Raw genomic sequence first — 11,720 nt, 5'->3', positions numbered from 1 at the left:
GTTACCTGTTTCGTCATGGTAGTTCACAGCTTCTGTCTCCATCCATGCATTATCGGTGTTTCGAGGATCATCAACATATCCCTTATATATCTGTTTTCAAAAGAAAGCAGATTTTTTAAAAGTCCAAGGTGTAACGAGTGCAGCAGAGCATGTGACCTTCACTAGCATCAGAAATGTTAATATCCTGTTGCACAACATGAACATACTTAATGCTACTGAGCTGTACATTCAACAGTTTAGAAAGTAAATTTTACGCTATGTGTTTCTATCAAAAAGTTTTTTAAGAAGTGTAATTATTGGCTGGGCGCAGTGGCTCACACCTGTAATCCCAGCACTTTGGGAAGCCAAGGCAGGTGGATCACCTGAGGTCAGGAGTTCAAGATCAGGCTGACCAATAAGGTGAAACCTCATCTCTACTAAAAATACAGAACAATTAGCCAGGAGTGGTGGCAGGCGCCTGTAGTTCCAAATACTTGGGAAGCTGAGACAAGAGAATTGCTTAAACCCAGGAGGCAGAGGTTGCAGTGAGCCAAGATTATACCACAACACTTCAGCTTGGGAAACGGAGCAAGAATCTGTCTCAAAAAAAAAAAAAAAGAAGAAGAAATGTAAATATTATAGAACTTTGAATGTAGTGCTTCCTGTGCTTGTTAAATTTCCCAGAGAACAATATTCTCTTTTGACGCAGCTTTAAAAGTAATGAAATCCTCAACACCTCAGACTCTAATTTCAGAATTTGAAAACAGTCAGATTTGGGCAATATGATTTTTTTAAAGAGTCTATAATTTAAGTATTTTTTTCTGTGGTTATAGTTTCTGAAATACAAAGGTAGATTCTTCTAATTAAAGAAGATCTATAAGTAAAACTAAAGATTACTACTTAAGCTATTAATACATTAAAATGTTTGAATCTAGTCATCTAACACAAACGTTAACTCAAAAAAATCTGGACAACATAAATAAATTCCAATTCTGAAAAGAAAACAAGCAATCCAAATAAAAACTGGCAAAAAAGAAAAAAAAATCTATTATTTTCTTATTACTAGAGTGCATATACCTTGTACGGTATTGTTTTTAAAGTCCAGAGACCAGGCTCACGCCTGTAATACCAGCTCTTTGGGAGGTCAAGGTGGGTGGATCACCTGAGCCCAGGAGTTCAAGACCAGCCTGGGCAACATAGTAAAACCCCATCTCTACAAAAAAAAAGAAAGAAAAAAAAAATTAGCCCAGTATGGTGGTGTGTGCCTGTGGTCCCAGCTACCCAGAAGGCTGAGATGGGAGGATCACAAGAGCCCAAGAGGTTGAGACTGCAGTGAGCCATGATCATATCACTGCACTCCAGCCTGAACAACAGAGCAAAACCCTGTCTCAAATAAAAATAAAAATCACAGAGGGTATATGGACAAAATAGACATGAGACTTAAATGGTTATCGACCAGAAAAATCTCTGTATGACATAATTTAAAATGTAACTGTTCTTTCAGACATAGTTGAATTCATGCATGTACAAAAGGTTTCCTGTTGGATGGGTACTCAATATGTAAGAAAATAGTTTATAGGCAGGGTGCAGTGGCTCATGCCTGTAATCTCAGCACTTTGGGAGGCCCAGGAAGGCAGATCACTTGAAGTCAAGAGTTCAAGACCAGCCTAGCCAACACAGTGAAGCCCCGTCTCTATTAAAAATACAAAAATTAGCCAGAAGTGATGGTGGGTGCCTGTAACCCCAGCTACTCCACAGGCTGAGGCAGAAGATCACAAACCTGGAAGGTGGAGATAGCAGTAAACTGAGATGCTGAGATGGTGCCACTGCAATCCAGTCTGGGTGACAGAGGGAGACTCCATCTCAAAAAAAAGAAAAAAGAAAAGAAAAAGAAAAAGAAAAAAGAATAACTAAGAAGGAAAAAGTTATTATAATAAATGATATAAATGACCTGAATATAGATCATTTTAGCCTATATAGCCCAAAGTTGAGCTATAAAACTTTAAATAGAAACCTGTTCATAGTGAAAATCTATAACCTGTTTTTGTGAATATATTTTAAATATACAAGTATTCCCACTGTATTTAGAGAAGGACCTACTAGATTTCCAGGTCAACTTCTAAGTCATTTTCATCAATCTACAGAACTAAATCCCTCCTAGGAAACACTATTTCTTACCACTAGATGGTCTTGGCTGAAGAGTTTGTGCAATTTTTCCTCTATTTCTCTCTTTTCAGCACTGGTTTTCTGTAAGGAGTTGAGAGCTTCCTCACCAAATTCTCTTTTCAGTGTAGCGCTAATCTTCTCTCCTGGATCTACCATGCCCTAGGAGTCACATTTAAAAATTTGGAAAAAGGGATCAGTTTTGATTTGTTCAATAAATATTTACTGAGTGGTAGAGTTAACATTTATTATTCAATCTGCCTATAATAGCGATCCCCATTTCTCTGTGACACGCTGCTCTCTAAACCATCTGTTGCTAGTAGAAGGAGCCAATAAGGATACCTCATGTATTTGGCCACAGTGATTGGCCTTGATTGATCTAAGGTTAGCCTATGGCAAACTGAGCCAATCAAACCAATTTCCTGGTTCTTGCCAAATTCAAACTAAGGAAAAAAGGCTGGAGGCAAGAAAGAATACAGCAATTGATTCTTCCCCCATTGTTCATTCCATTCCAGCCACACTGACCTCTCCTCAATGTTCCCAGAACACGCCTAACATGCTGCCACCTGAGCGCCTTTGCACCAAGATGCTTTTCTCTAGATATCTGCATGGTTCACTAATTCATTTCCTTCAGATAGTTATCTAAATGTCACCTCCTCAGGGAGGTCTTTTCTAACTGCCCTGTCTAAAATTGCAAACTGTCAAACATTTCCTAGTCCCCTACCTTGCATTTGTTTCTTTCTTTCTTAGTACTTCTTTCCTTCTAACATGCAATATATTTAACATATATCTTATATTATCTGTCTCCCTGACTGGAATGTGAGCACCAAAAGACAGATATTTGTTTATGTTGCTCTGTTGCATCCTCAATGTCTAAAATATTAGCTGACAAAAGGAAGATACTAAAAATAGATTGATTAGATAAATAACTGCCAAAATGGTATGAATTACAGCAGTTCCCTAATAAGAATTTCAAACAACAATAAAAATATAAGATCCTATGGTGAAATCATTATTACGTTACTGCTTTCAACCTGAGTGAAGTTTGACTATTTAGCTCATAGAAATTAGCCTAAACTTTTATCAGTCAGTTGAGATCCTTATTTCCATTCAATTTTTATTCTACAAAGAAGAAAACATTCTTGCAGAGGTTTTCAAGATGGCCGATTAGGAGGAAGTCGGGATCGCAGCTCCGAAAGAAGGCGCAGAGGGTGAGTGGACGCCGCATTTCCAGACAGATTTTTACTGACCACAGACCAGGGGATTAACAGGAGGAGGAGCCGCACGGGTCACCAGCGCCGCTGGTTTGAGCGGAGCGGCGCGCCGCTCGGCCTACGCCCTGAGGTGGGGGGGCGGCGGATCCACGTACAGAGCGAGAGAGACTGAATCACCTCTGAGCCAGCAAGGGGAGCTGAAGCAGGGATTCAAGCCAGGACACTCCCGGGCAAGGGCGCGCCACGAATCTCAGAGCCGCTGCTTTGGCAGATGCAGCGGCTCACAGGGCAGCAGATTTTTACTGCCCACAGACCAGGAGATTCACAGGTGGCGAAGCTCCAAGGGTTGCCAGCGCCGCTGGTTGGACTGGTGCGGCTGCTCTGCCTGCACCCGAGGCAGGGAGCAGCGGCCCCTTGTGCAGAGTGAGCGAGACCTGATCCCCTCTGGGCCAGCAAGGGGAGCTGAGGCAGGGACTCAACCCAAGAGTTTCCTGGGCAAAGAGGACGCCTCCGGAAACACGGCTGAATACAGGACGGTCCAGCTCTGTGGAGGAGGGGCGTCACCCACCGGGAAACACCCTGCAGTTCCCAGGACAATTTGCCCACAGCAGCTCAACGAAGCCTCTGCAGGCTGAGTGTGACTAGGCTGCCACCTTGTGGGCAGGGAAAACCATTGCAACAGCGGAAAATCATAACGCCCTAATTCCCTGGGACAGACCACCTAGGGGGAAGAAAAGGGGGTTTATGAGTTCAGCTACTACAGACTTAAAATTACCAAAATCAGAAAGACAGCAACTACAAAGTCGATAGGTGGATAAATCCACAAAGATGGGAAGAAACCAGCGCAAAAAGGATGAAAACACCCAAAACCAGAACACCTCTCCTCCTACAAGGGAGCACAACTCCTCACCAGCAAGGGAACAAGACTGGATGGAGAATGAGCGTGATGAAATGACAGAATCAGCTTTCAGAAAGTGGATAATAAGAAACTTCCGTGAGCTAAAAGAACATGTTCTAACCCAATGCAAAGAAACTAAGAACCTTGAAAAAAGACTTGACGAAATGTTAACGAGAATGGACAACTTAGAGAGGAATATGAACGAATTGATGGAGCTGAAAAACACAACACGAGAACTTCGCGAAGCATGCACAAGTTTCAACAGCCGAATTGACCAAGCAGAAGAAAGGATATCAGAGGTCGAAGATCAACTCAATGAAATAAAACGAGAAGGCAAGATTAGAGAAAACAGGGTAAAAAGGAATGAACAGAGTCAACAAGAAATATGGGACTATGTGAAAAGACCTAATCTACGTTTGATAGGTGTACCTGAATGTGACAAAGAGAATGCATCCAAGCTGGAAAATACTCTTCAGGATATTATCCAGGAAAACTTCCCCAACCTAGCAAGGCAGGCCAATATTCAAGTCCAGGAAATACAGAGAACACCACAAAGATATTCCTCTAGAAGAGCAACCCCAAGGCACATAATCATCAGATTCGCCAGGGTTGAAATGAAGGAGAAAATACTAAGGGCAGCCAGAGAGAAAGGTCGGGTTACCCACAAAGGGAAGCCCATCAGACTTACAGCAGATCTCTCAGCAGAAACCCTACAGGCCAGAAGGGAGTGGGGGCCAATATTCAACATCCTTAAAGAAAAGAACTTTCAACCCAGAATTTCATATCCAGCCAAACTAAGCTTCATAAGTGAAGGAAAAATAAAATCCTTTGAGAACAAGCAAGCACTCAGAGATTTCATCACCACCAGACCAGCTTTACAAGAGCTCCTGAAGGAGGCACTACACATAGAAAAAAACAACCAGTACCAGCCACTCCAAAAATGCACGAAATGGTAAAGAGCATCAACACAATGAAGAATCTGCATCAACCAATGGGAAAAACATCCAGCTAGCAACAAAATGACAGGATCAAATTCACACATAACAATATTAACCCTAAATGTAAATGGACTAAATGCCCCAATCAAAAGACACAGATTGGCAAATTGGATAAAAAGCCAAAACCCATCAGTGTGCTGTATCCAGGAAACCCACCTCACAAGCAAGGATACACAAAGGCTCAAAATAAAGGGATGGAGGAAGATTTACCAAGCAAACGGAGAGCAAAAAAAAGCAGGAGTTGCAATTCTCATCTCCGATAAAATAGACTTTAAAGCAACAAAGATCAAAAGAGACAAAGAAGGACATTACATAATGGTAAAAGGATCAATGCAACAAGAAGAGCTAACGATCCTAAATATATATGCACCTAATACAGGAGCACCTAGATACATAAGGCAAGTTCTTAAAGATTTACAAAGAGACCTAGACTCCCACACAATAATAGTGGGAGACTTCAACACCCCATTGTCAATATTAGACAGATCAACGAGACAGAAAATTAACAAGGATATCCAGGACTTGAACTCAGACCTGGAACAAGCAAACCGAATAGACATTTGCAGAACTCTCTACCCCAAATCCACAGAATATACATTCTTCTCAGCATCACATCACACCTACTCTAAAATTGACCACATAATTGGAAGTAAATCACTCCTCAGCAAATGCAAAAGAACGGAAACCATAACAAACAGTCTCTCAGACCACAGTGCAATCAAGTTAGAACTCAGAATTCAGAAGCCAACCCAGAACCGCACAGCCTCATGGAAATTGAACAACTTTCTCCTGAATGTTGACTGGATAAACAATGAAATGAAGGCAGAAATAAAGATGTTCTTCGAAACCAACGAGAACAAAGACACCACATACCAGAATCTCTGGGACACATTTAAAGCAGTCTCTAGAGGAAAATATATAGCAATAGGTGCCCACATGAGAAGAAAGGAGAGATCTAAAATTGACACTCTATCGTCAAAATTGAAAGAGCTAGAGGAGCAAGATCAAAAAAACTCAAAACCTAGCAGAAGACAAGAAATAACTAAGATCAAAGCAGAATTGAAGGAGATAGAGACACGAAAAACCCTTCAAAAAAATCAATAAATCCAGGAGCTGGTTTTTTGAAAAGATCAACAAAATAGACAGACCACTAGCCAGACTAATAAAAAAGAAAAGAGAGAATAACCAAATAGATGCAGTAAAAAATGATAAAGGGGATATCATCACAGATGCCAGAGAAATTCAAACCATCATCAGAGATTATTACAAACAACTCTATGCACATAAACTAGAAAACCTGGAAGAAATGGATAAATTCCTGGACAGTTGCCTCCTCCCAAGCCTAAACCAGGAAGAAGTCGAAACCCTGAATAGACCAATAACAAGGTCTGAAGTCGAGGCAGCAATTAAGAGCCTACCACCCAAAAAAAGCCCAGGTCCAGATGGGTTCACAGCCAAATTCTACCAGACATACAAAGAGGAACTGGTACCATTCCTTCTGAAACTATTTCAAATAATCCAAAAAGAAGGAATCCTTCCCAAATCATTTTATGAGACCAACATCATCCTAATACCAAAACCCGGCAGAGACTCAACAAGAAAAGAAAATTACAGGCCAATATCCATGATGAACATAGATGCAAAAATCTTCAATAAAATACTGGCAAGCCGATTGCAACAGCACATCAAAAAGCTTATCCACCATGATCAAGTAGGATTCATCCCAGGGATGCAAGGCTGGTTCAATATACGCAAGTCTATAAATGTAATTCACCACATAAACAGAACCAAAGACAAAAACCACATGATTATCTCAATTGATGCAGAGAAGGCCTACGACAAAATTCAACAGCCCTTTATGCTAAAAACTCTCAATAAACTAGGTATCAACGGAACGTACCTCAAAATAATAAAAGCTATTTATGACAAACCAACAGCCAATATCATACTGAATGGGCAAAAACTGGAAGCATTCCCTTTGAAATCGGGCACTAGACAAGGATGCCCTCTCTCACCACTCCTGTTCAATATAGTACTGGAAGTTCTAGCCAGAGCAATCAGACAAGAAAAAGAAATAAAGGGTATTCAATTAGGAAAGGAGGAAGTCAAATTGTCTCTATTTGCAGACGACATGATTGTATATCTAGAAGACCCTATCATCTCAGCCCAAAATCTCCTGAAACTGATAAGCAACTTCAGCAAAGTCTCAGGATACAAAATCAATGTGCAAAAATCACAAGCATTCCTATACACCAATAATAGACTTAAAGAGAGCCAAATCAAGAACGAACTGCCATTCACAATTGCTACAAAGAGAATAAAATACCTAGGAATACAACTAACAAGGAACGTAAAGGACCTCTTCAAGGAGAACTACAAACCACTGCTCAACGAAATAAGAGAGGACACAAACAGATGGAGAAACATTCCATGTTCATGGTTAGGAAGAATTAATATCGTGAAAACGGCCATACTGCCCAAAGTAATTTACAGATTCAACGCTATCCCCATCAAGCTACCAATGACCTTCTTCACAGAACTGGAAAAAACCACCTTAAACTTCATATGGAACCAAAAGAGAGCCCGCATAGCCAAGTCAATTCTAAGCAAAAAGAACGAAGCAGGAGGCATCACACTACCAGACTTCAAACTCTACTACAAGGCTACGGTAATCAAAACAGCATGGTACTGGTACCAAAACAGAGATATAGACCAATGGAACAGAACAGAGGCGTCGGAGGCAAAACAACATATCTACAACCACCCGATCTTTGACAAATCTGATAAAAACAAGCAATGGGGAAAGGATTCCCTGTTCAATAAGTGGTGTTGGGAAAACTGGCTAACCATATGCAGAAAGCAGAAACTCGACCCCTTCCTGACACCTTACACTAAAATTGACTCCAGATGGATTAAAGACTTAAACATAAGGCCTAACACCATAAAAACACTAGAAGGAAACCTAGGCAAAACCATTCAGGACATAGGCGTAGGCAAGGACTTTATGACCAAAACACCAAAAGCATTGGCAACAAAAGCCAAAATAGACAAATGGGACCTAATCAAACTCCACAGCTTCTGCATGGCAAAAGAAACAGTCAATAGAGTGAATCGGCAACCAACAGAATGGGAAAAAATTTTTGCAGCCTACCCATCTGACAAAGGGCTGATATCCAGAATTTACAACGAGCTAAAAAAGATTCACAAGAAAAAAACAAACAAGCCCATTCAAAAATGGGCGAAGGACATGAACAGATACTTTACAAAAGAAGACATACAAGAGGCCAACAAACATATGAAAAAATGCTCATCATCACTGGTCATTAGAGAAATGCAAATCAAAACTACATTGAGATACCATCTCACGCCAGTTAGAATGGCGATCATTAAAAAATCTGGAGAAAATAGATGCTGGAGAGGATGTGGAGAAATAGGAACACTTTTACACTGTTGGTGGGAGTGTAAATTAGTTAAACCACTGTGGAAAACAGTGTGGCGATTCCTCAAGGACCTAGAAATAGAAATTCCATTTGACCCAGCAATCCCGTTACTGGGCATATATCCAAAGGACTATAAATCGTTCTACTATAAGGACACATGCACACGAATGTTCATTGCAGCACAGTTTACAATAGCAAAGACCTGGAACCAACCCAAATGCCCATCGATGATAGACTGGACAGGAAAAATGTGGCACATATACACCATGGAATATTATGCAGCCATTAAAAATGAGGAGTTCGTGTCCTTTGTAGGGACATGGATGAACCTGGAAACCATCATTCTCAGCAAACTGACACAAGAACACAAAACCAAACACCACATGTTCTCACTCATAGGAGGGTGTTGAACAAGGAGAACACATGGACACAGGGAGGGGAGCACTATACACGGGGGTCTGTTGCGGGGGAGTGGGGGGGACAGCGGGGAGGGAGTTGGGGAGGGATAGCATGGGGAGAAATGCCAGATATGGGTGAGGGGGAGGGAGGCAGCAAATCACACTGCCATGAATGCACCTATGCAACAACTTTGCATGTTTTTCACATGTACCCCAAAACCTAAAATGCAATTAAAAAAAAAAAAAAAAAAAGAAAACATTCTTGCAGATAACTGTATGTTTATAGAGTCATCCTCATATCAAACTATCTCCATTTCACAATATGGTATAAAATATAAAACCCTCTACCACACACATACACATTTTAAAAGGCCACTTCAGGCTAGGCGTGGTGGCTCACACCTGTAAACCCAGCACTTTGGGAGGCACCAAGGCAGGAAGATTGCTTGAGGCCAGGAGTTCGAGACCAGCCTGGACAACATAGCGAAACTCCGTCTCTACTAAAATTACAAAAATTAGCCAGGCATGGTGGCACACGCCTGTAATCCCAGCTATGTCGGGAGGCTGAGGCACGAGAACTGCATGAACCCAGGAGGCAAAGGTTGCAATGAGCCAAGATCGCACCCATGTACTCCAGCCTGGGCGAGAGAGTGAGACTCTGTCTCAAAAATAAATAAAAAATGAAAGGCCACTTCAAATATAACGCTGCCATAAATTCAAACTACAAGCCAACAAAAGTATAGTTGTCTTGATGACATTATAGAAACTATTTAAACGACAAGGAACAGTAAATAACAAAAGCTAATTTTTACATGTTGTCAAAAGTTACCAGAATTCAACCAAAAAGTGCTTAAAAATACTACCTTGGGCTTGAAGTGGAGGTTAAATTCTGAGATGGGACCCAACATAATGAGTGCTTATTTGTGTGTGATCTCTAATAATCCTGTGAAGTAGCTATCTGTATTTTAAAAATGAGGGCATCAACTCCCTATCGCTCAGTTGCAAGTGGAAAGGCCAGAACACAGCCCTCCAAGTAACGTCAAAGCCCAAGTTCTTTCCCAAGGGTGTCAGAATTAGACGCAGATTCTAACAGCTTGGATTATCCTAAACTTGTTCCTGACAATGACACTTCATGCAGGGATGAAAAACAAAAGAATTACTAATTGAAGTGGGAAGGAACAGAGGAAAATGGAATAGAAAAGATCCACAAACCGTAACCCTGTAGCAAGTAAAGCAACTAAAAAGAACATAAACACTTATTTTATTGTAATGCTTACCCCTGGGATTGCCCATTCTCCACAGTCTTTCCTTTTTATTGCAACAAACTGTAAGATGTGTTTCCCAGAAACAGGATGTATGATTTTATTTCCACTGCTATCTCTTTTCCATCTGTGAATAGTAATGTAAAATCATAACTGATTTACAACAAAACTAAGGTTCTATCTCAAACTTGAGGCAAAGTTATAAAGTCATTTTTCTTTAAAACAGAGTATATATAAATTTATCTCAAATCAGCTAGTTTTATTAAAAACTGTTTTATATTAGAAATATTCTATATTCATCACTGTTAAAACCAAGACAAATGTCTACATTACCTAAAAGATACTATATTATCAGTAATGAAATTCAGGATACAAACAATTTTCACTACTTAAAGTACTAACAAAAGAAGTAGCAGAATAGAATTTGAAGAAAAGATTACCAAAGTTTTTTTAAAAAATAATTTTACAAATCCTTTTTTAAAAATTACTGGTAGTTGCCAGGCACAGTGGCTTATGTTTGTAATCTCAACACTTCGGGAGAATTGCTTGAGCCCAGGAGTTCGAGACCAGCCTGGGCAACAAAGCAAGATCCAATCTCTATAAAAAATAATAAAAAAAACTAGCTGGATGTGGTGGCATGCACCTATAATCCTACCTACTTGGGAGACTGAGGCAGAAGGGTCGCTTGAGCCCAGGAGTTTGAGGTTGCACTGAGCTAAGATCAACTCCAGCTTGGGTGACAGATAAAGAGCCTATCTCAAAAAAGAAAAATAAATAAAATTACTGGTAGTGAAAACAGCCTGGTAGGATTTGCTTTTGGCTGGGCGCAGTGGCTCATGCCTGTAATCCCAGCACTTTGGGAGGCCGAGGTGGGCGGATCACCTGAGGCCAGGAGTTCAAAACCAGCCTGGTCAACATGGTGAAACCCCATTTCTACTAAAAATACGAAAATTAGCCAAGCATGATGGTGGGTGCCTGTAGTCCCAGGTACTCGGGAGGCTGAGGCAGGAGAATCACTTGAACCTGGGAGGTGGAGGTTGCAGTGGGCCAAGAACACACCATTGCATTCCAGGCTGGGTGACAGAGTGAGATTCCATCTCAAAAAAAAAAAAGATTTGCTTTTAACAGTTCACCCTGTGTTAACAGAAAAGCAGATTACATGACATAGTTTAGCTGGTGTCAAAGTAGTACTTTTTTTTTTTAAGGGACAGGGTCTTGCTTTATCACCAAGGCTGGAGTACAGTGGTGCAATCATAGTTCACTGTAACCTTAAACTCCTGGGCTCAAGCAATTCTCCTGCCTCAGCCTCCTGAGTACCAGGACTACAGGTGTAGGCCACCATGCCCAGCTAATTTTTTTTTGCTTTTT

At 40.7% G+C, this 11,720-nt stretch overlaps 1 protein-coding gene across 2 annotated transcripts in view; it reads right to left on the bottom strand.

Annotated features, from left to right (window-relative positions):
* Nucleotides 1–11,720, bottom strand: part of NUDT9 (nudix hydrolase 9) — a 45,265-nt gene that overhangs the window by 9,063 nt on the left and 24,482 nt on the right. For both annotated transcript variants that reach the window (XM_064369039.1, XM_064369040.1), the window contains exons 5-7: nucleotides 10,368–10,479; nucleotides 2,158–2,304; nucleotides 6–90 (exon numbers count right to left, since the gene is read on the bottom strand). In XM_064369039.1, the coding sequence (XP_064225109.1) occupies nucleotides 6–90; nucleotides 2,158–2,304; nucleotides 10,368–10,479 (344 nt within the window). The remainder of the gene's footprint in view (nucleotides 1–5; nucleotides 91–2,157; nucleotides 2,305–10,367; nucleotides 10,480–11,720) is intronic.

This window comes from Aotus nancymaae, unplaced genomic scaffold (assembly GCF_030222135.1).
Source record: "Aotus nancymaae isolate 86718 unplaced genomic scaffold, 86718_ANA_hifiasm-v0.15.2.pri h1tg000006l, whole genome shotgun sequence".
NCBI classification, from domain to species: domain Eukaryota; kingdom Metazoa; phylum Chordata; class Mammalia; order Primates; family Aotidae; genus Aotus; species Aotus nancymaae.
The sequence above is the reverse complement of the archived record's forward strand: the minus strand, read 5'-3'. Positions and strand labels throughout refer to the sequence as shown.